General features: G+C 41.0%; 2 protein-coding genes across 3 annotated transcripts in view; both read left to right on the top strand.

The window, feature by feature from the left end:
• The first annotated feature begins 167 nt into the window (after window positions 1-167).
• LOC311277827 (beta-1,3-galactosyl-O-glycosyl-glycoprotein beta-1,6-N-acetylglucosaminyltransferase 4-like) lies at window positions 168-24,573 on the top strand. Of its 2 annotated transcripts, none has more exons than XM_084388264.1 (4): window positions 168-249; window positions 638-694; window positions 20,801-20,879; window positions 20,973-24,573. In XM_084388264.1, the coding sequence occupies exon 4, from the start codon at window positions 20,974-20,976 to the stop codon at window positions 22,231-22,233; it is 1,260 nt and encodes a 419-aa protein (XP_084244390.1). In that variant the 5' UTR covers window positions 168-249; window positions 638-694; window positions 20,801-20,879; window position 20,973; the 3' UTR covers window positions 22,234-24,573. The 2 variants fall into 2 exon arrangements, with proteins under 2 accessions (XP_084244390.1, XP_084244391.1); XM_084388265.1 differs by lacking the exon at window positions 168-249 and adding an exon at window positions 382-447.
• LOC311277828 (beta-1,3-galactosyl-O-glycosyl-glycoprotein beta-1,6-N-acetylglucosaminyltransferase 4-like) overlaps window positions 426-25,540 on the top strand; it is a 35,237-nt gene continuing 10,122 nt past the window's right edge. Inside the window, exons 1-2 of the mRNA XM_084388266.1 lie at window positions 426-447; window positions 638-694. The gene's annotated coding sequence lies outside the window, so the exon portion shown is untranslated. The remainder of the gene's footprint in view (window positions 448-637; window positions 695-25,540) is intronic.

Here is a 25,540-nt window from a genome sequence, read left to right as displayed (position 1 = left end):
AAAAAGTCAACACTGAAACTGTTTAGCTAGGCAAGATACTTGTGTATATTCCCCCACATTTTTAGGCTAGTTAATGAAGTAAGCCATATGTGGTTAGGCTACAGTAAGTAGGAGGGACGTGAAAACAATCACTCGGCATGAACTGCTCAAACTCTTCGAACATCACTTTTATTTCTCATGCATTAACTCCGTCATAAGCAAAAACAGATGTGTGATAGTCATTTGATAGCTTGCATTCTTGCGAAAGAGGTGAGTTAAGGCAAAATACTTTATTGGCTGGATATTTTCCAGCTTACTGCATGCTGTTTATAGATAAGGCATAGACTGTCTTTGGGCAAAACGTATCAAAGATAAATGTTATTTCTTTATAATATCAACGTCATGTCTTCATATGGCAATGGACTTTTCTGAACTCACGTGTATCTCATCGTTCGGGAATTTATTGCTGTATGTCTGTGTTTAAAATAGATTTGAAATAGAGAAGCAGTGTGTGTCTGCCAGTATCAGCAAACCGAGTGGATTTTGTAACATGCATGCACTTAGCCTATACTTTTCTCTGGGCTGCACTGTCTTGGATTTATGTAAATCCTTTGTTAAATTTGTGGAATTAACATTTTATTATTATTATTTTCACCAGAACTACAGCTCAGACTCTCACTTCCATGTTTGCGGAGGACGTCGATGTAACTGCATAGTAAGTTTCACTAATGTTATAATTTAGTCAAATCCGCTTACACTTTTCTGTAGTAACGTTTCATGTAAAGAAATGTAGGTTAAGCAGTCATAAATAACCTACTACATTCATTTGCACAAACTTACAAATTTACTTGACTTTCTGCATTTATAAACGTGAGAATTCGATCAAATATAGCCTACTAGCTACATACAGTTTAGCCTACCTCAAATGGGCTGTTGTGTCGCCGTGGGAGAACAGCAAATATAATTATGCTTCAATTTGAATCAACGTTGATATCGTGACGTCATGGGATAATACAATTGTACATTCAATTACAGCCTAGTTTGCAGTTGGAACATGAATCATGACAATGCTGACTGAATTTGTGATTAACTGTCCATACTGTACACTAAAAATTGTTAACTGTCAAATGACTGGCAGCAATGGCTTAATTAAACACATTAAATAATGAGTTAACAGATGCTCAAGATGGTAAAAAGTTTTATTCTGAAAAAACAAAAGTCTAAAAATACTTTCTAAAACAGATGAAAACCATCTCAAACTTTAAATTGCAGCGTTTTCGAAGTAGGCTAATGTTAAAAACCTGTAGAAGTAAACATTAAAGACAGAATATTTAAAGACAGTTTTTGTTCAATTACAGTAACCCTTAACCCTCTGGGCTTCTTCGGTCAAAAATGACCGAAAACGTATACATTTTGAATTTTGAATTTTTTTTTTGCTTCATCGGAATGGGATAACACTTGGTGACTTTTGTTGTATTAGCTATGTGAACACACAAAAAAATCATGGACATGATTCGGATATGTTAAAGGGTCGTAAAAAAAATTGTCACACTTAGCTTCCTCCCGGTCAAAAATGACCGACATAGGAAATGAATGGGAAATACGAAAACTCAAGGCAAGGCAAGGCAAGTTTATTTATATAGCACATTTCATACACAATGGCAATTCAAAGTGCTTTACATAGAAAAAATTAAAATAATAAAAAGAAATAAGAATAATTAAAACAGTTTAGAAAATAAAAAATAAAATACAGTAGGCTACAAACAGTCGGACGAACAGTGGCACAGTGCTCATTCAGTAAATGCACAGCTAAACAGAAGTGTTTTGAGTCTGGATTTGAATGTGACTACAGTAGGAGCACATCTGATCTCCTCTGGAAGCTGGTTCCAGCTGCGGCTGGCATAATAGCTAAAAGCAGATTCGCCATGCTTAGAGTGAACCCTTGGTATTTCTAGCTGATATGATCCTAATGATCTGAGTGATCTGTTGGGTTTATATTCAGTGAGCATATCTGCAATGTATTGAGGTCCTAGGCCACTGAATGATTTATATACCAGTAATAATACTTTAAAATCAATCCTAAATTTAACTGGGAGCCAGTGTAAAGACCTGAGGACTGGTGTGATATGTTCATATTTTCTGGTTCTGCTCAGAATCCTGGCGGCAGCGTTCTGTATGAGCTGCAACTGTCTTATGGTCTTTTTGGGAAGGCCAGTGAGGAGTCCATTACAATAATCCACCCTGCTGGTGATGAAAGCATGCACAAGTTTCTCGAAGTCTTGTCTGGAAACAAAGCATCTTATTCTTGCTATATTTTTCAGATGATATATTGCTGATTTAGTTATAGCTTTGACATGACTACTGAAACTAAGGTCTGACTCTAGTATCACACCAAGATTCCTGACTTGATGTTTAGTTGTTTGACCCCTAGAGTGAAGGTATGCGTTCACCTTGAGAACTTCATCTTTGTTTCCAAACGCAATGACTTCAGTTTTGTCTTTGTTTAACTGAAGAAAGTTTTGACACATCCAACTGTTAACTTCATCAATGCATTGGCACAGGGAGTCAATGGGGCTGTAATCGTTAGGCGATAGGGCTAAGTAGAGCTGTGTGTCGTCTGCATAGCTGTGGTAAGCAATTTGGTTCTTTCTCATTATTTGGCTCATTGGGAGCATATACAGGTTGAACAGGAGTGGCGCAAGAATTGAGCCTTGAGGGACTCTGCATGTCATGGATGTCCACTCAGACTTATGGTCTCCTATACTCACATAATAACCTCTCCCATCTAAGTATGACCTGAACCATTTTAGGACTATCCCAGAAAGCCCCACCCAGTTTTCCAGCCTGTCCAGAAGTATGTTGTGATCGACAGTGTCAAATGCAGCACTGAAGTCGAGTAGTACCAGCACTGATAATTTGCCTGAATCAGTATTTAAGCGAATATCGTTTATTATCTTTATGAGCGCTGTCTCTGTGCTGTGGTGCGGTCGGAAACCAGATTGAAAATTGTCAAAGTATCCATTCGAGCATAAGAATTTGTTCAGCTGATTGAAGACAACTTTTTCAATGATCTTGCCTATGAAAGGAAGATTTGAGATCGGTCTATAGTTGCTTAATATGGTCTTATCCAGATTGCTCTTTTTCAGGAGGGGCTTGACAACTGCAGTTTTTAGGGAGTTTGGAAAACTCCCAGAGAGAAGTGAAGCATTTACCACTTCTAGAAGATCTGCTTCTAGACTGTTTAACACACTTTTGAAAAACGATGTGGGAAGTGTGTCAAGAGCGCAGGTTGATGTTTTAAGGTGCTGTACGGTTTCTTCCAAAATTTTGCCATCAATTTCTTTGAAATCAGACATAGTAACTACTTTCTCAGGTGGTTTGATCTGTCTGACCCCAGTGCAACTCAAGGATGTGCTGATCACCTTTCTGATATTATTGATTTTCTCAGAGAAGAAAGAAGCAAACTCCACTGCACTTGTTGTCTGAGAGCATTTCACTGGGAATCTGGCTTGGGGGGTTTGTCAGTCTCTCTACAGTAGCAAAAAGAGTGCGTGTGTTGTTTAAATTGCTGTTTATAATATTTGAGAAGAAAGTCTGTCTAGCTTTGCCTAGTTCCATATTGAAGCATGAAGGCTGTCTTTGTAGATGTCATAATGGACTACAAGTTTTGTCTTCCGCCACATGCGCTCTGCTTTTCTGCATTGTCTTTTCATATTTTGCACTGCTGTTGAGTTTCTCCAAGGTGCTTTTTGTCTGCCACTCTTCTTCCTGACTTTAACAGGAGCAATATCATCAATTACACCTTTAACTTTTGAGTTAAAAGAATCAAGGAGAAAATCAACAGAGTCTGCAGATATGCTTGGTGTTAAAGATATAGCCTTCATAAATAGGACACTAGTGTTCTCATTTAAGCATCTCTTCTTGACAGACACAGATCTAGCTTCAATGGCAGGAGAGATCAATATATCAAAGAAAATACAGAAATGATCAGACAGTGCTACATCCTTAATAACAATCGATGAAATGAAACTCAGAGAAACTTTTGGTGGTACAAACTACAAATCAGCCACTGTGCAGAAAAAAAAGTGCACAGCAATGAAGGGGTGACACTCTAAAACATCAAGAGTGCAAATAAGACACCCTCCCCCCCCCCCACACACACACACCCACACACACAAACACACACACACACAGAGAAATTAACTGGTAAGACTGAAACAGCAAATTTTGCTCCAAACTATATAAAAATTACATACTCATAACTCCAAAACTATAGCAAGGAGAGTCAAAAGGTAGGTATCGTTTGAAAGAACTCTTTTTACATTTTTTGAAAATATAAATTACATTACATTTGGACATTGTCCTGCAGAGAAACTGCGGATAAAAGACAATATATATATATAATTTTTATTATGATTTTGCATATCTTTCTTATTTGTCATGGAATAACTCAGGAAGGAAATAAGGTAGGAGGAAAATTCTTTTTTTAGTGAAGTCCCCCTACATGTTAGCTGCATCTGGATAAAAAAAAAATATTTTTGGACAAAGGAATCAAAAGTTACAGCATTTGTAAAAGAGATAGCCTTTTTGTACAGTCTTTGACACCCCCTCATGGGCAATTTTTTCTCCATGAAGAATATCTTGTCATAAAAGCAATAGATTATGTTAATTTTGGGCTCATTTTAATTGTAATAATATGCTGTAAAAAATGAAGTGCCATTTTCAATGATCTGTGAATGTTTCATGAGCTGTATGATGTTTTTGACATTATTTTATAGATTATGAAAAAAAAGAAATTCTATTTATCAGCAAATAACTCAGCAATACTTACGAGTTTTTCAAAGTGGATACATTCACTGTAAAGTTCAGACTCTAAGCTTTCAAAAGACATCAACTTTGTGTTAATCAAGGCAAGATTTTTAAAAAATATGGTAATGAATATTTTCGCAGCTAGGTGGCGTCTGCTGGCGGTACACTCGGTTTTAGAGGGATTACTCAGCACTCTTTAGGAGTTAATAAATGTAATTAAATGCATTAAAAAGCTGTATCAAAAAATTATATATAATTTGTGCTGTTCCATTTTTAGGCCTGCACTCTATTTTGATGTGAAATGTTGCATTTATTAAAAAAATAAAAAAATAATAATAATTCTAATGGAAAAAATAGCTCATAAAAATTATATAATTAAAGCAAAGTATCATAAAAAAACTCTAAAAATTCTAAATAATAATCAGAAAATATTATAGAACAAAAATATATTTGATTGGTTATCCTGGGAAAAAATAAAGTAAAATTTTAAGGCTTCGTCCGTTTTTGACCGGGAGGAAGCTAAAGCCTGTTTTATGCTTCTGCGTCGAACTGCCGCCGTAGCTACGTCGTAGGCTGTGTGTAGCGCGCGTACCCTACGGCGTACCCTGACGTGCACCTCTCCAAAAATGTAACAACGCGTCAATTCTACGCGGACACAAGCGCTGTGATTGGTCTGCCAGAACCCCTCCCTCGGGGTTTCACACGCTCCCTAGGTAAGCGTCAACGCGGACAACGACACAGAAGTATAAATTAAAACCAACACGTTGCCTACGGCGTATAGGCTCCGGCGTAGGTCCGACGCAGAAGTATAATGAGGCCTTAAGTGTGACCCATTTATGAAGAAGCCCAGAGGGTTAAATTAAACATTTAATATTTAAAATGTACAGTAAAAAAAAAGTTTTTAAATTCTCAATAAAATGTGACAGCCTTGTGCAGTGCTCCGACAGAGTCCCAGCTCGAGGTCCATTCCGATGCCATCACTTCCTCTTCACTTCTTGCCCGCTGTCTGCTACTATCCTATAAATAAAAGCAAAAACACTGAAAACTGAAAACACTGAATACAAAATAAATCATGTACAAGATTTTCACTTTACAGTTCAATTTGTCAGGTAGAAAACAAAGTATACAACACTATCCACTCTAAAACACATATTTTATGTATTCAGATGTACATTTACACAAGAAATTCTTCAGAGCCCCAAGGTGGAATTGTAAAAAATGTAATATTACTCCCATGTGTCAGCTACGGTTACTATAATCATAAGGTCATGATTTCATCCCAAGATATCTCAAGTGGGATACTCCACTTTTTTTGGAAATAGGCTCATTTTACAACTCCCCCAGAGTTAAACAGTTGAGTTTTACCGTTTTCGAATCCATTCAGCCGATCTCCGGGTCTGGCAGTACCACTTTTAGCATAGCTTAGCATAGATCATTGAATTGGACAAGACCATTAGCATCTCTCTCAAAAAAATGACCAAAGAGTTTCGATATTTTTCCTATTTAAAACTTGACTCTTCTGTAGTTACATCGTGTAGAAGTACTAGAAGACAGACGGAAAATGTAAAGTTGCGATTTTCTAGGCTGATATGGCTAGGAACTATACTCTCATTCCTGCGTAATAATCAAGAAACTTTGCTGCCGTACCATGAGTCCAGCAGGCGTAATGATATGATGCAGCGCCTGAAAATAGGTTAGACAAACTTAGTCCCGGTCACGTTGGAAGTTACTGAGCTGGGGACTATTTTCAGGTGCAGCCCATTGGCTGCACTGCAGCAACTGCTGCAACCTATCAGTGCGTCGGGCATGACTCCAGCGCCAATGGGAAGCCTTCCCTGCGCTACGTCATGACCCGCCAGAATGGGTGTGGCCTAAGCCTATAAATACCCATCGCCCAGGTTGCACTATGATTTCGTCTCCTTTCAGCGAACGATTCTCTTCGCTGGATCTACTGAGAAGAAGAAGCTGCGCCGTCGAACAGCACTCAGCGGGACGAGCTTGAGACGAGGACGCCGGCTGGATTATTCGCCGCCTTCACTCGCCGTGCCTGCTGCTCTATCCGGCGCCCATATCCTTTCACTGCTTTCGCAGCGGCGAACACACACGTTTTTTCTCTGAAAGAGCCGACATTTATAAATGCCTTCCATGTCCTGCGGCTCGTGCCGAGCCACGCTCAGTGATGGGGACCGCCACGTGCTGTGCGTTTCCTGCCTGGGCCAGGACCACGCGGACCTCGCGCTCGCTGACGGTGGCTGCCGCGAGTGTGAAGCGCTGCCTCTATCGACCCTGCGGGCTCGACAGGCGGCCTTCTCTACAAAGTCCGCTTCCCCGATGCGCCGCTCACAGAGGCCACCGGAACCTGCCGTGAAAGAGCCCCCGCCAGCGGCGTCCCCGCGAGCCTCTTTCTCGGAGTCCCCCGTCTCCTTCACGTCTGCCTGACGAGTTGGACGGGGGTGTCATGGAGGATGACAGCTGTTCCCTCCTCGCGTCCGGGAGCGAGGAATGGTCGGGATCCGTCCCGGAGTCCAGCGTGAGGGCTTCGATTGATGCTGAGCTTCTCCGCCTCCTTACGAAGGCTGTGGAGGACCTCGGCCTAGATTGGACCGTGCCCCAGGAGCCCGCGCCCAACAGGCTGGATGGCTGCTTTCTTCGTGGACGCCGCTCTTCGCCTGTTCTGAGGCCTGCTCCTTTCCTCCCTGAACTGCACAACGAGCTCTCCAAGTCGTGGGGAGCTCCGTTTTCGGCCAGGCTGAGATCCTCTGTGTCTTCGGTGCTCTCCGCGGTTGACGGCGCCAAGGACATGGGTCGAGGAAGCGGTTGCTACGCACTTGTGTCCACCCTCTGCGGGATGGCGTTCCAAGTCAACTCTACCCACTAAAGCCTGCCGGACCACTTCAGTGCTGATCGGCCGCGCGTATGCTGCCGCTGGTCAAGCTGCATCCGCGTTACACACCATGGCAGTCCTCCAGATACATCAGGCCAACCTTCTCTGCTCCCTGGATGAGGCTGGCCCGACTTCGGAGCATGTAACGGACTTGAGGAGCGCGACGGACTTGGCTCTCAGAGCTACTAAGACCGCCGCCCAGGCCATTGGACGTAACATGGCCGCCCTCACCGTCACGGAACGTCACCTGTGGCTTACGCTGTCTGACATGTCAGTCTCTTCGGTCCCTCGGTGAAGGGCTTCGCGGAGCATTTTTCCGAGGTACAGAGGGCGTCTCAGGCCATGAGACACTTCCTGCCATGACGCTCCAGTTCTGTAGCGAGTCACGCTAAGAAGCAGCCGCCCACTCGGAAACCAGCGCCCCCACCGCCGCCGCCGCCTGCCTCTCATCGTCGCCAGGCTCGGGATGAATGTCAGCGCTCGCACTCCTCTAGCCGTCGCAGACCGCCTCCCGCCCGGGGTCCCAGGCCCAAGCTCGCGCCGAACTTTGAGCCTCCCAAGTCTACCTAGCCCCCCTAGGAAGGCGCCGATGGCTAAGTCCCGCTGCGGCCAGACCGCCATCGAAATCGGCACGACCCGCTCTCTCAGTCCCCTCAGCAGAGGTGATTTGAAGAGTGTATTCAGCAGCCAACGAGCCGGTTTCTCAACTCGCTCGCCTGCACACAACGCCGTTCTCATGGCGACCCACATAAATCTCAAAAAGAGCATTATGTCTGGTCATATTCCGGCCCAGGCCGAAGGTGTTCTGAATGTAGGAAATGTGCCCACTACACAGTGCCCACCCCTACACGTAAACACTACCCTCTCTGTGTGTCACACTCATCCAGAACGTTCTGCTGCCTTCAGGCAGACAGAGCAGCTTTTTGTTTCCTTCGGTGGCCGCGTTAAAGGGCTAGCCATCTCGAAACAGACCCTGTCCAGATGGATAGTTGGCGCTATTGTGTCGGCTTATGCATCCAAGGGCTTGGATTGCCCTTTGGGTGTTAGGGCCCACTCAACTAGAGGCATGGCCTCGTCGTGGGCTTGGACAAGTGGGGTCTCACTTCAAGACATTTGTATGGCGGAAGGCTGGGCCTCCCCGTCTACATTTGTAAGGTTCTATAACCTAGAAGTGCCCGCCTTACAGGATAGGCTGTTCTCAGTCTAATTATGCTACATTAACGCGCCTGACCAACCTAGTTCGTTCAGACCGTTGACATGTTGCAAGCGTCCTGTGGGCCTATGCAGTTTCAAGGTTCATATATTGCCTTAACTTAATCTTCATATACCGAGTCGTCCCTCCCCGTTCTGCCGCTTACGCGTCTATTCCATTTTTACATGATCCCCGGGTATACTGCCCTTGGGACATTAGTATGGGAATTCATTCATTTTCATTTTATTGTCCACGATGTGGAAATTTGCCTTCGGTCTCATAAAAACAACAATCAAACCAACAACAACAAAAACAACAAGACTAACACACAGACGTCTTCAGGGCAAAATGCAGCACAGCAGTAGCAATTACATTACAATACATCAACGGGACGTGTTGTTCAACGTCCGAATTGCATTAGGAATAAAATAATTTTTAAAAATATTACGTTTGCCCTAGGTACTTTATAACGTCTGCCAGAGGGGAGAAGTTCAAACTCCCTATTGAGTGGATGAGAGGGATCGTTTGCTATTTTAAAAGCTTTTTTCCTGAGAACTTCCTCGTACGAGGAACTTAATTGCTTCTGACTTGTCCCTATGATTTTTGAGGCGAGGTTTACTATTCTCTGCAGCTTACTTCTCCCTTTTACGTTTAAATTACCATACCACATCGCCATGTTAAACGTTAGAATACTCTCTATCAGATTCTTATAGACTGTTTCCATAATGTGCTTGCTCACTCTGAAGGAGTTGAGCTTGCGCAGTAGATGGAGATGTTGGTTACAGGTTTTAAAAATGTAGTCTGTGTTTTCACAGAAATTTAGATTAAAATCAATATATGTACCGAGGTATTTGAACTTTTCTACTACCACTACAATTTGTCCCCTAATTATAAGGGGCTGCACAGGGTCCTTTTCATGAAAGACAAGTTCCTTTGTTTTTGTTACATTTATCTCTAAGGAACTTTCATCGCACCATTTCTGGAGAGATGACACATGTGCTCTATATACTTCCTCTCCGACTATGTCCCCCCTCTTTAATAAAGCAACCAGGGCCATATCATCTGCATACTTGAACAAACGAAAATTTTCCCGATCTAATTGGAATTCGTTTGTATAAATGGAGAAGAGTAATGGGGATAGTATAGTCCCTTGCGGGGCGCCAGTGTTCAGCACAAGGATGTCAGACTGAGTATTATTAACCAGAACCTGTTGAGGGCGGTCAGAGAGGAAGTCCCTTACAAGGTGGATAATACCACCATTTACTCCTATATCGATAAGTCTCTGCAGCAAGATGTGGATCTGCATGCTGTTAAAAGCAGATGTAAAATCGATAAACAGGGCCCTAGCAAGGTGGGAGGGGGCTTGAAGGTGCTTTGCCAGGGTGTGAAACATACTGACAGTTGCGTCATCGGTTCCCCTCAGACTTTTGTAAGCAAACTGGAGATGATCTAAGCTGTTAGAAACTGATGCTGTAATATGTTTGCTTATAACTCTCTCAAAACATTTTCCTAAGATGGAAGTAAGGGCAATGGGCCTAAAATCTTTTAGTTCAGTGGCTCCAGGTTTTTTAGGGATAGGCACAATATAGGACATTTTCCATAATTTGGGCATTGTTAAAGAATTAAGCAAGTACTGGAATAACTCCAGCACAATACCTTTTAGTTCATGGACATTTTCTTTTAAAACTCTCCCTCTCAGGCCATCTGGCCCCGGGGCTGAGTTGGGCTTAATACTGGACAGGCTGGCTATAATATCATGTTCATTCAGTGTAATAGGGACATATCCCGAAATAGACCTACACACACTATCACGTTCGGCACTAAAATCATTTTTGTCAAAACGACTGAAAAAGACATTTAGATCATTTGCAAAAGATGGAGAGGAGTGTGACAGGGGGGTACGGTTTTGCTTAGTTTCCCGACCCATCATCACATTTAAACCTTCCCATGCTTTCTTGGCATTTCCTGAGAAATACTGACATTCAACTTTATCCTTATATTCTATTTTTGCTTTGCTCAGTTTCGATCTTGGTTCGCTTCTTTTTTCCTTGAGTAACTCAATATTACCATTTTTAAAAGCATGTTTTTTCTCACGAATACATTCCTTTAGATCACTAGACATCCATAAATTGTTATTAGGAAATATTCTAACAATTTTAGTTCGAGTGATTTTACTTTCATTAAACAACAGATAGGATGTAAAAGTGTCAATTAATTCATGAGGTGTGTCACATGAGTTAAAGGAGAACTTGGTAACTTTTTTAACGTAATAAAACTGTCTAGAAATCATTTGGATGGTTAAACAACCTGTTCTGGTGATATTGGTGACTTTCCCCGCTCCCCCCAGCGTTCCCAGGCGGAAAACCAACCTTGCAACTTGGGGACTACCGTCCCGGCAAGATAGAAATTGGAAGTCTCGTGAGAAGCGAGAACGAGAATGAGAACGAGCGCGAAACACAAATTGCTTTACGGCAATTCGACATAAACAAACACGCATGTATGATGTATTACCAGATTACCCACCTCGGTAGACATAGCGCCACACGATACAGTTGGCTTGCTCCGATCAAAACAAACGCACATGAGCAGCGGTAGAGAGGGGGAGGAGGCCGCCGCAAGTGAGTTTTTTACGACCGTGTTGTGAAATATACGCCCCCCCACAGCTGTAGGGGGAGCTCGTGGGGAAAACATGCGACAACAAAAGGGAAAATCAGCGAAGAAGTGAGTAGAGTTTGCTAGAGTTACCGAGTTCTCCTTTAAGAAATAACCAGTCAGTAGTCTCCAGCGCGCATTTCATCTCCTCCATACAGTCCTCAGTCCAGATCTTAATTTCCTTAATCACAGTCTTTTCCCGTCTCAGCTTAGCCCTGTAACGTGGAATTAGGTGGACGACATTATGGTCAGATTTCCCCAAAGCAGGCCTGCAGATGGATTTATAGGCATCTAGTATGTTACCATAGCACTTAATTAGGGTACGTGCCAGGCGGGTGGGACAGTCCACATATTGATGTAAAGTGGGTAGATGATCAGACAGGTCACAGGAATTAAAGTCCCCGAGTAACAGGACGGGTTGACTGACTGCACGGGACAGGGCGGTGTTGTAGCTCTCTGCTATCCTGGCTGCAGCTCCCACAAAGTCCGGCCCAGGTACATAGGCCAATATAATAGTGATCTGTCCAAACTCCCTCGGGAGATAAAAGGGGCGAAATGAGACAACCAGGATTTCGTAGTCATGTGTACACACACGTTCCCGGACGGTGTACTGGGTAGCCCAGCGTGTGTCCATATAGACACACAAACCACCGCCAATAGATTTCCGAGACGAATTAATGTCTCTATCAGCCCGAATAATTGTATAACACGGCAAGTTGGGGTCTGACGTCTCCTCTTTCAACCAGCTTTCCGTAAAACAGATGAGATTACTCTGTCGGAACTCATTATCATATTGAACTTTAGCGATCAGTTCATTCATCTTGTTGCTCAAAGAGCGAACATTAGAGAAAGTTATTACCGGTAGGGGATGTCTGCTGCCGCGCCTCCTCAGTCTTTCTCTCACTCCTCCTCTTGATCCTCTTTTCTTTATTTTAGTCCCTTTTCGCGTTCCGATGTTTTTGAGTTGCGGATACTTGACCAGCAGCTCCAGACCAGAGTCCTCCGGTTTGATTGAGTGTCTGAATGACAACAGCTGGTCCCGCGTGTAGGTAAGGATTCCGGCGTTTCCATATAAACTCCATACTTCGGCGATTAAACCACTGACCCCCAATTTCCACCAGATGCGGAACGGCTGCGGAACGGCTCCGCTGCGTGACAGCTCCGTGTTCCGTCGTCCGTCAATACCCACCAGGTCCGTATTTGTTGCGGAACGGCTGCGGTCATGACTAACAGCTGAAGTCACAAGGACCCACGAGATCTCGCAAATTCACGTATGATCGCGCGATATAAGTGCTGAATTGCTGTGGAGCTCTCCGGCATCCGGCAAAAATAGAAGCTCTGCGTATCTGCTCCGGAGGGCTGCGGATCGCCGGAGTCGGAACGCAGCTGTACCGCATTCAGTGGAAATACACTCATTGACTTTAATGGAAACCTATTGACTCCGCCGCCGTGCCGGAGCCGTAACGCAGCCGGTGGAAATTGGGGGTGAGAAGGCACACAGCCAGCCAAAGTAACATACCAACGCTAAACTTCATTTTGCCACAAAGAGAATGCGGACTCAATCACTTAAAACAACAAAAAATCACAGAACACGAGACAGACAGGTGAGACACTGGGTCAGCAGCAGAGCCGCGCCCCCGGAAGAATTTCGCACGCACGGCGTTTTACATGGGGTTCCCGTAGCGTGAGCTAAACTTACGCAACACGAGAGTACTCTCATAAGAGAACGACACTCGGTTACTAATGTAACCTCGGTTCTCTCTAGAGAGGGAACGAGTGTTGCGTAACCTGCCGTGCTTGTGCTGCATTATGGTTCGCTTCCAGTCGACTGAAATCATAGTGCAACCTGGGCGATGGGTATTTATAGGCTTAGGACTCCGAGAAAGAGGCTCGCGGGGACACCGCCGGCGAGGGCTCTTTCACGGCAGGTTCCGGTGGCCTCTGTGAGCGGCGCTTTTTACGGCGCGGCCCAACAGTAAGCATCGGGGAAGCGGACTTTGTAGAGAAGGCCGCCTGTCTAGCCCACAGGGTTGATAGAGGCAGCGCTTCACACTCGCGGCAATTCACACTCGTGGCAATCCTGTGTTTTGATCCGGAGATTCTATACTAGAAGATGTGTCATAGCGCCTCCTATTGTATAACAGTGAAAACATGGATAGCTGGAAAATTCAGTCAATGGGGAAAAGTAGAATTAGATTAAATTCCTATACACTACCAGTGGACTAGCCTACACAAAAATTCAGATACGCAGAATTAGAAACATATCTGTTTTATATCAATATTCTAATCAATATTTTCAAACAATGTAAGTTTCATAAGACTGTATATGAAAACCTATGTAAAAAAAAGTATATTTAATAGGCTACTGTACTGTACTGTACTGTCAAGTCTTTTACTTGCTCCATTATCATGTCCATTGCAATTTTAGTTCCAGTTGTCACATGAAACCAAGTTTCATTGACCAAGTCTGAATTATTGCTGTTGTTTCAGTGCAGTGTGTGACACCTAAAGCTGCTCTTGCAGTTCAGCCTTCACAGTCTGCTGTGTCATATGAGCATTAGAGATTAATCTGAGTTTTTATCACTCGTAGTGTCATGAGTTCCAATGGGTCAATGCTCATGGCTTTACTTCAAGTTGCTCTCATTACAGTCAGTTCTGTGGGTTGCCTGCTTAGCATTTGCTGTTTTATGGTGTGGTTCACACATTTAGTTAGTGCAGATCTCTTGTGACCTGTCGTACTTCTGTCTGATGTTTATCATTTCACACCCTCCTTGTAAATTCACTTCTCTGATCAGATAAAATTTTAGTTGGTTGTAGCGTTTATACGCCCACGTATAAATATAATTAATTATTATTCATAATGAAGTATGATCAATAATGAATCATTTAATTATTTTCAGAATTTACCGTAGCAGAATCAATAGTATGATCATTTTATCAGTTCATCCAATGAACAGAAAGCATAAACAATTATTAACTCTAGGAAATATAATATCTTCCTGGCCAAGAAAGTATAATCTCCAGCTAACAGTAAATTAAGAAATAAATCAAGGGTAAAAGCATAGGTAACTTAGATCGAAGTTCAAGACAATAAATTACTTAAGCACATAACAAGTAATACTTCTCTTTAAAATACAAACATGACTTTATTGATTATTCTAACACATAAAACTAATATCTAACACGAACACACGCACACACATTCATACGAGTTGCAGAAGGAAAAAGAGTAAGGAAAGGTTAAGTTTTAAGAGTGAGTTTAAGAGTGAGATGATGAAATCCCAAGTTTCTATGCACTTATAAGACACAACCTGAATGAACCATCAAACATTAATTTAACCCTTCTATCGTTTTAGGCAGGTTATTAAATTTATATCAATATACCAGTTCAGCTTTTAGTCTGGAGGTACTTGCTTGTCTTTGCTTTGGGGATTCCCTTTGTCTGCGTAAAAGGGGTTTTCCCGGTCCGTTTGGCTGGTCTCCTCGTGCCTGATGTCTGGGGCGGCCAGTCACGTGGTGTGCTGGCGGAGTGAAAGTCTTTGTTTGAAGCTGGCTTTGCAGAAGAAACTTTGCCGCAAAACTTAACTTAGAACCGAGGCTCACAACGGAAAATAAAGGAAAACTTAGAAAAGAAAAGAAAATTTAGACGAGAGTAGTAAGATGGCTTGATAAAGCTGTTGAACCCGTTCTTCTGATCTTAATTTGGGTTCTTTGTCTCTGCGGTCTACATGGTTGCTAGTCTGGTTGAGATCTTCATCTTTTTCTGCCCATCTCTCTTGAGAGTGATAGCAGAGCGTTTCTTGAGGGTGAACCCAGAGAGCGAGAGCACAGAGATAGAGCAGCACAGAGAGAGAGAAATAGAGAGAGAGCTTTGTTTCGTGTCTAAGATTTTAAACTCAAAGTTTGTACCCCCTCCTGAAGAGATCGGACCAATTAGACACTGGCTTTGTTTGTCTCCTCGTAAATCATGCATTATCTGGGATCTCCTTACTTTCCAAGCTCTGGCAGAGAGTACAGAGGCCACAGTTTAGACATCATTACTATTATACGAATACAAAACATTTTACACAGATTTCAATCAAGCCATCTTGCTAGTTGTGTTTGTAAGATAGTATTAATATGAAACAGTACACACTTTCATTCACACACCTCATAGTTATAACGATTACATGAATTATATGGGATCAAGGCATATTAAACACACAGAGGTGAAACAACACACGTAAAAACAACATAGAATTCTGTAATTGCGTGATGTCTGATCATAAGTCCATTGAAAATTGTTCTTGAATGATTTTATGTATTGTTATGGGTCAAATCTCTCAGAAGAGAACTCTTTTTGGTCATTCAGGGGTCCCCACGGGGGAGGGGTCAGGAATGTCCAGCAGCATCTGCTGTATCAGTTGTGCCATCTCTGAACCAAATCATTCTTTTAAAAAAACCCTCACATTGACAAGTTCTTCCGTTAGTTTTGGCCATTAGAAGGGTCTTTTGCAGACTCTCTGACGCCGGGATGGGTGATTTGACCCTGGAATGTGAGGACTCTGTGTGGGACCTTGGTCTCTGTCTTTCTCTTAACCAGTCAGTATTCGGAAACAAAGCTAGCATTGACCAGTTATTTCGTTAGTGCTGGGGGGGCTCTTTTAAATAGCCAGACTGGTGGCAAAGATTGATGATGATCATGAGACGTTCTGAACAAATCTTTCCCCTTGTTCGGCGGGAAGTGGAAAGTTTGAATTAATTTTCTGGAAGAAGATTAGTTGGTGGTTGGTTCCTTCTCATTGTCGCTACAGTGCACCCCAGTCAAAGATGATTTGGTTTGCTACCTGTGCTACACTTGTAGGCACTCCTAGCTGTGTTTTTTAAAGGCAAAAAATAAAAGCACACCCCCTCCCCCTTTGGCACTGGGTAGCACACCAATGAAATTGAATTTTAAGGATTAATGTCACACTTCTCCAATTAATGCCCTGCTTGGTGATTATAATATAATGTATATTATAATTCGAGTTATAATACAATTATATTATATTTAAGAATGTAAATTAAATAATATTGTTTCTAGTCTCTTAAGAGTCTCTGGAACAACTTATTTGTCAAAGTGTTCGTTTTTCAAAAGACGTTTTTTTTTTTTTGGCCCTGTAGTCGCAGCTGTACTGGCGCATTGTATGTACAACAAAGGTCAGGCTGAAAGCCAATGAGGGACTCTTGTTGTTGTTAACACTCAATGAACCGCCAGCACATGCTAAACGCATGGTCAAATCTCTGCTCATTCTCATGTCAATACATTTGAATATGAAAAGGTTTTTGGTTCAGGGCTGATGAGATGCACATTCGCTCTTTTTTTTTCTTTGTTACATTTCAAATGCCTTTTCGTTTCATCTAGTCTTTTTAAAGACTATATGAAGGCAAAGTGGCAATTTTAACGTTTGATTATTCTATTTACTCTTTACTTTATATTTTACCTGTTTTAGATTAGGAAACTATGTCGCTCAGAGGTCCTCCCGTTTTCTGTTTAACATTGGTCTCACGATCACAAACCGCTAGTTTCGGTCACTACACAGAGGTATTTGGCTACATACCTGAGACTTGCCGTATTCACACGTACACAATCAAAGATATTTTGGTATAGCCCCCATGGAAGTGCATCTACCTGAATTTAATTTAATCATTTTACCTCAGTAGAGGTTTTGGCCACCATTAAAGACGTTCGTCGACCAACTTTACTTCTCTTATAATGGCTTTGAATTGTCCAAGCCCGTGGTGTCAGTCCCACGTACACTTATCTGAAGTAACGCTAAATTAAAACAGGTAAAACAGACGTACCCAAATTTAGGTTGGTCAAGCAGCATTTTGCTCTTCTAAACGGAAATTAACCTGTCTTTGCAAACCCCGTACAAATCTGGCGCAAAAATTGCGGTAACATAAGCAATTTGTTAATACTTGGGAAAAATAATTGCAGAGTTTAATCCAGTTTACACAAGACACGTGGCCTAGAATGCATGGTATCTACAACCTTTTACCTAAGTGTTTAATACAACACTTACAGTAAAGCAATCATGTGTTTTAAAGAATAAACTTATCTAGCCTATGTGCACATTGTAGTAGCACAAACAACTATAAAGTGTGTTCTATGAGCACAATGTGTTAAGCACAACTACAAATTTGAAAATCCAAACAGAATCATTGCAAACATGCGTTTTGGGAGACACATGGACATAGCATTTAGCTTAGCCTTGAGATCTGATTTTTAACCTGCGCATCATATCATCCTGTTTTTCTCAACCTTGCTTTTCATAAACAAATGCATTGACTTGTCTTTTCGTTTATCCAATTACATGTTTTCCGATCGTTTACAAACGAATCCTTCATTTGTTCATTCTCATCACGTGTTACTAGTTTGTTGCAACAAAGCCAATACAACAATGGCTGATTTTGTCTTAGCACTTCTAAAAAGGCAAAAAGAATTGACTTACCACAACGCCGGAAGAAAGAGAAGATGTTCAAACCTCTTGTTGATTTCAAAATCCCAATACTTTGCTGGAAAGGACGTTGCTCGCCTGTGTTGCGAGATCACGTCGAGGTCACCACTTGTAAGGCTCGCGCTCGATCGGCCCAAAGTCCGGCATCCGACCAGCACTGAAGGTCTCTACGTGTTACTGTCTTTTCTCGAGGCAAAGTATTTTTTTGTTAAATGCAATACATTTGAATGTGTATTCTCTCGTTATTTCATCTGACTCCATAAATGAAAAGGTTTTAATGATATCTGTGCATCATTAAATGTGAGCGAATGTTTGACTATTCCTTTTAACTCTTTAATGAAAATAATGTCAAAGTCAGTTAGAATAATCAAATGTAACAATTTATTATGTCAGGTAAATGTATCATGCCAATTTCATAATCAATTCAAAGATAATCGATACAAACATCAAATGCTCTGGAATAAAGAGAAGAGATGCAAACCCAACATTATACATGAAAAAGTAGCCTGTTTTTTATAGTAGCACAAACAACTATAAAGTGTGTTCTATGAGCACAATGTGTTAAGCACAACTACAAATTTGAAAATCCAAACAGAATCATTGCAAACATGCTTTTTAGTCCGATCACTGTTAAGCGTTTTGGGAGACACATGGACATAGCATTTAGCTTAGCCTTGAGATCTGATTTTTAACCTGCGCATCATATCATCCTGTTTTTCTCAACCTTGCTTTTCATAAACAAATGCATTGACTTGTCTTTTCGTTTATCCAATTACATGTTTTCCGATCGTTTACAAACGAATCCTTTTCGTGAGAATTTTCCTTTGGTCATTCTCATCACGTGTTACTAGTTTGTTGCAACAAAGCCAATACACTGTTAAGCGTTTTGGGAGACACATGGACATAGTTTTTAGCTTAGCCTTGAGATCTGATTTTTAAGTAAGAGTCATGGGCCAACTTGAGTTACAAAAAGGCCCCGATCTTCTCGTTGCATTCCATTATATAGACAGAACCTCTTTCACATGGAAACATCTTCTAACAATTGAAATTTGCATTCAGAGGTTACACCTTTTGGGGGTGTGAGACCATTTGCCAGGAGACCACCTTCCTTTGTGTGCCAGTTATCCCTAAACTCTTAAAAACCTTATTACCTTTTGTTTTACTTATTTGGAAATGAGACATTTGTACCAGTCGCACTGAGACATTTCAAATGATACCAACATGTACAACACTCGATGATAATCATTCACATTAAACTATATATTTTCTTGGGTGAATTCAGGTGATCTGAGCAATACTTGGACAAATACAAATACAAATATACTTGGACTTTTCTCTCAGTATAAGTCAAGTACACTTAAGTGTAATTTTAAGTATATTTCTGAGAAGTACATAAAGTATATTTTTGAGACCTTATTTTTAGTTTAATTGAAGTATACTAATAGAACACTTGAATAAACTTATTTTTCGTAAGGGTAGCCTACTCACCCTTATGTCGTTCCAAGCCCGTACGACTATCTTTCTTCCGAGGAACATCAAAGGCGGACTTACTTACAATCGCCATTCATCTTGTTTAGGCTACATAATTGAATGGCTAGCCGTTTCTCTATGAAGGTGAAAGAGTAGCAAAACTCGAGAGCATGTAGATGTGAATTTGAGAACTTATACAATAAATATTCGTACTTGTACGTGAACATTTACACTCAGAGCTCCAATGTGAAAACATGTAAAATAAAAATCTGAAGTTGAATGTTGAAATTTGCACTCGCAGACAATAGTCACAAACCTGTATTCTGAATTTGAAGCTGCAGACAAGTAGTCACAAATGCGTAAAATGCCATTCACAGAAATACAATGACAGACACAAACTTGTAATATATATTTGCATTTATTCTTACATTCACATTCGCAGTACAACCTCAATTAGGCACTTGCAACTTCTCAAATCTGTCACTGCAATTTCAAATTTCACCACTTGACTTTTGCTACTCTTTTCGCGATATATTAGTGCAAGCTAACTTGTGCACTTGCATCTCAGTGGCGAGTGCCTACTTGCTCTCAAGTTTTGCTACTCTTTTACCTTCATATTTCTCGATATGCCTTCTTGTGTTCTTGTGTACGGTGACTGGGAGGGGACATGTTCGGTTCACTTAGTTTTGTCGTGGCCACAACATATAAACTCGTGGGAACGTGATATTAAGTCGTGGGAACGTCATAATATCTCGTGGGCACGAGATCATATGTTGAGCGAACGACATCCGTTTCTTGTGGCCACGACTTAATATGTTGAGGGAACGATATCCGTTTCTCGTGGCTACGACTTAATATGTTGAGGGAACGACATCCTTTTCTTGTGGCTACCAGTTTTATAACATGTGGGAACAGAATCTTCACACGCGATATGGGCTCCCTCCTTTTACCCCGGCCATAATGTACTTTGTTATTTGTTAATTTAAGTTTCTCATAATTTGTTTTTGTTTATTGCCTTAAACAGGACTTTTAAGACTTAAGAATGCGCTTCAGGTGTCTAAAAAAACAAGTGCTAAGAAAAAAAATACAGTTAGTAGCCTATATTTCTTCTGTGCCAATAAAATAGTTACAAACGCAGTCCAAGTTATTCACAGACTAAAAGCCGGCCTGAAACAACGTAGCCTGGAGTGGGTTACCAAAATGTAAACATCATGTAAATCCATTCAACCTGGATATATGCATAACACTCTTCAATCATTCTGGAAAATTTGAAGACTTGAAGCTTAAGTTTATACCAAAGTTATAATATTTTTTATTCTATTTTTATGGCAACAGGTGGCACTGCTCATGCTCACCAAACTCATGGTCATGTTCGCTCAGAGGATATTTCTTAATACCTCAAAGCATTGCAAAGGTATGACCTCACATATAGCATATACACAAGATCAAATTCATTGGTTAAAGTTGCATGAATTTTACTAACATGGGCTTTCATTTCTTTCTACAGAATGAGAAGTTTTTGGCTTCACCTCAAACTGAGAACTGCCATATTTATCTTTGTAACACTAGTACTTATATGTTTTTTTACGATCACTTTTTCAAGAGTAAATAAAGGCGGAGGAAAGAAAACAAGAGTTTCTGAGAGGCCACGGCTTACGGTACAATATGGCATTAATTGCACAGCAATATATGAAATGGAACCAGTGGAAGTGGGCAAAACTTTAGCCATCCGCAAGCAAAAAACCTACGTATCAGCAACTGACCAGACTATCGCTGATGCCACCTCTAGTTGTGATCAGTTTGCGACACACGGCTATGATGCGATTCAAGGCACTGAATTTGAGCGTGAATTTCCTCTTGCTTACTCTTTGGTTGTTCACCAGGATGCAGCTCTTGTGGAGCGCATACTCAGGGCCATTTATATGCCGCATAACATATATTGCATACATTATGATCTGAAGTCCTCAGCTGACTTTATTTCAGCAATGAAAGGTCTGGCCCGCTGCATCCCCAACGTCTTCATTGCCTCTAAACTGGAGAGGGTGCAGTATGCAGGCATCTCACGACTCAAAGCGGATCTGAATTGCCTGTCTGACCTGCTTGATTCTGAGGTAAAGTGGAAGTATGTCATCAACCTGTGTGGTCAGGATTTTCCACTGCGGACAAACGCTGAGCTGGTGTCGGATCTAAAGGAGTTGAAAGGCAGGAACATGGTGGAGAGCAAACGGCCTGAAGGAAAGAAATGGCGCTGGAGTGTTCATCATATCCTGAAAAATAACAATTCTGAGTACTATGAAACACCAGTCACCACTTCTGAGGAGAAATCTCCACCACCTTACAACATTGAAATGTTTGTGGGCAGCGCATACTTTACTCTCTCAAGGGAATTTGTGGTTTTTGTTCACTGGAGTTTTCTAGCCAGGGATTTCTTGGCTTGGTCTGAGGACACATACTCACCTGACGAACATTTCTGGGCGACTCTGGTTCGTGTGCCTGGAGTACCAGGTGAGGTGCCAAGATCTGATCCTGAAATCTCAGAACTGATAAGTAAAACTCGCCTAGTGAAGTGGTCATATTTAGAAAAAAATCTTTACCCACCGTGCACTGGAGACCATGTGCGAGGAGTGTGTATTTATGGTACTGCTGAGCTCAGATGGCTCCTAAACTACGGCCACTGGTTTGCTAATAAAGTAGATCCAAAAGTGGATCCTGTTCTTATGGAATGTTTAGAAGAGATACTTTTAAGAAAGCGTCTAAAACTGCAGTGAAATTATCTTATTTTTATACTGTTGAGACTTTTGCATTGGTGAATTTTTTGGGAAAAAGTTACTTTGAGTATGAAGTATTCTTTGAAAATGCACTTTTTATTGTGTTGTTTATAGTTATTAGCCAGCATGAAGTGCAATTCTTTGCCAAAAAAAGTTTTAGGGTTTGATGCCAGTACTCTTTTAGGTCAACACTTGTTCTTTTGTTTATGAGACATGTCATTAACATAATGAGACAAAATGTGAATTTTATTGGAGCAAAGTGAAGGAGCCCAAATACATTTACCCAGTTCATAAAAATATAAAAAATATTGAAAAGTAAAGGAACATACACTTGTTAATTGTTGACAAAAATATTCTCTCTGAGCAAAATCAGAATCAAAATCAAACTCACTGGATCGTCCATGTCTTTAGTTCAAGTTCAAGTTGAAGTATCTATCAAGATAGATAGAGAAGCAAAACTTTTTGTTGAGAGCAACGTATGCAATAATTACCAGGAATGAATTTGCATGTGCTGCCTGGGTTGCTTTTGCACCTGATTCACAGAAGGAATCATGCAAATGATTAAAACAACCCCAAAATAAATTAGAGCTTGACTAATTTTGCATGTTGCAATTTCTCATCTTGCGGTTTTGAAGGCTTGTGATCCGGCATATTCTACTGGGACCCCAGCGATCCAAACACCTAAAATAAATAGCTCTTCAACATTCAGAAAATGTGCTTGACTATCATTTGATGAATAACTGCAGCCAAAAAGTTTTTTTTTCTTTTTTTTTTCTTGCATTTGGTCAAGCTAGATTCTAGATGGTTAGTGAAAAAAGGTTGTTGTGCTGAAATAGCATGTGCAAAAGTGGTGCATCTCTTGTGAATTCACCCCTGAGCATTAGACTGTTTTTGCTGATATCAACAGAAAGTAAATGCTAAAGAACTTCCTTTGGTAAAGCAAAAAAGCTTTTTCTTTATTTTCACTTCTCCTTTTTTTCCAGATAATGTTTTTTTTTTTGCACAGTGGGTGTACAATCCCCAAGTGATGCATGATATATCGGCCACCATATCGGTTTTCGGCCTATATATGTTCATTTTTAATGTTATTGTTATCATCCCAATAAGAAAATGTGTCTGATATATTAAAGTTGATAAATAATGGATTATTTCCTTCAGCTGAGACACTTCAGCATCCCTAATTCCTTTAAAGGGTATTCACCCAAAAATTAAAATTCTATCATCATATACATGTTGTTCCAAACCTGAAAGACTTTTGTTCATCTTCAGAACACAAATGAAGATATTTTTATTGAAAATAGAGAGATTTCTGTCCTTCCGTGCAACTACCACTTTGACGCTTACATTTTTTTATTACAAGATCATCAAGCTAATCGATCGATTTATATGATGAACAGACACGATCGCTTATATGATGAACAGGTTTAATTTAGGCTTTTATTCACACGTATTCCTTGGATATCGCCTGTCTTACTTCACTTGTTACCACTGTTTTTCTGCCAACACACGTAGCTGCAAGTTACGTAACTGTAAAGTCTTCTTCTTCTTCAGTTTTTTGGCGGATTACCGACACCTACTGTTAGCATGATCCAAAGACTCTAACTAGGCCTACTCCCCATCCTCCCATGGCCAACGAGAGCCATCGCTTCAGCCAGCGCATATGGCAGGTCTTAGCTTAAAATGTTGCCAGCGTTACTCATTGAAATTGCATTTATAAATTAGAGAGATCTTAAAAAAAAGGAAAAGATTTGTTACTAGTAAAAATACAATTATGACGAGTAACTCTAGGAACATTTTAAGCTAAAATGGCTTGCCATTAGCGTTGCATGTTCAGCTCCTCTGGCTTCTGCTCATGACTCCCCAAGCCAGAAGAGGATGGACAAGAAAAACAACAGCAACAAAAAACTGTTTCCTGTTTAGACCTGTATTCTCCAAAAATGTGAACAATGTATTATTACTTGTTGTTCTGGATTCAATGAGATAAAATAATTGACTCCTTCCTCATTTCTTGTAATAACACTAGGCCTACTCTTTCTTCTGTATTTTCACAATACATATTGACATGTTCTACTGTTTAATTTCCTCCTCACCATTCAAAACGAACTGTTGTCTACTCCGAAATGGTCTATTTAGTAGGCTATTATCATCAGATCTATTTTTTTCTTTAAAATTTGTTCGATGAGGTAAATTTTATGGATTAATTTAAAATAGCCTACATTTATTTTACTTTGTTTTTTGAAGATTTGTTGTTGTTGTTGCATGGAGTAGTTTAAGTATTTCGTTCACTTCCATACATTACAATTTACAGAGTAAAAAAAATAAAAATTCTGTTCTGTTTAAATGTAGGGATCACTAGATTTTTGAGAGTATTTAATATATATATATATATATATATATATATATATATATATAAAATGGCTTAAATGAAATTGAAATCGATGATCACATCTTTTCAGAAAATGACTGTCAAGCAGCAAGCTAGTTTCCTGTTTTGCCACCTAACATATCAAGAGAATAATCAAGAATAAATAGGCATTCCATGAGTGACACCAGGATTATGATGATCATTGTGAGAAAAGATAGAAAGGAAGGACCTGATTAAAAATGCAAGTTCAATAAGTTCAAATTCTCCATCTAGGGTTTATATCCTATTTATAGGCTATATACCATACTTTTTAATAGTGCCCTGTCAAGCTCTCTACTAAGCACAGAAATGAATATAAGTAGTAGTCAGTTTATTTGCATAGACAGTGGGGATGCATTAGCATTTCATTTGCACACATACACAGCCGTCCACATGATGTAAAAGAAAACAGGACTCATCGAACCAGGCAGCCTTCTTGCACTGCTCCAAGATCCAGTTCCAACGATTGCATACCCATTGTAGGCGCTTTCGACAGTGGACAGGGGTCAGACACTCTGATTGGTCTGTGGCTATGCAGTCCTGAGGTGGACTAGAGTCCCGTTCGGAGTGGGGGCGAGTAGGATTGGAGGGGTTACATGTGTCACAACACATGTAACCCCTCCAATCCTACTCGCCCCACTCCGAGCGGGACTCTAGTCCACCTCTTGAGATCATGGGAGTGCGTTTTACCTCCGTTACACTCAACCCCCTAAACCTCACTCCCATCCGGGTCATGGCACCAATGTAAACCCTCCGGTCCTACTCGTCCCGCTCCGAGCGGGACTCGAACCGGCATTTCCGGCATGGGAAGGAGGCACGCTAACAAGGAGCCTAAAGACTGCTTCTCTTTAGATCAGGGGAGTGAGTTTTACCTGGGCAGCTCTCACTAGATCCATTACACAC

The sequence above is a fragment of the Rutilus rutilus genome (assembly GCF_951802725.1).
Source record: "Rutilus rutilus genome assembly, chromosome: 18".
In the NCBI taxonomy this organism is placed as follows: domain Eukaryota; kingdom Metazoa; phylum Chordata; class Actinopteri; order Cypriniformes; family Leuciscidae; genus Rutilus; species Rutilus rutilus.
This window is presented reverse-complemented; position numbering and strand designations above follow the sequence as displayed.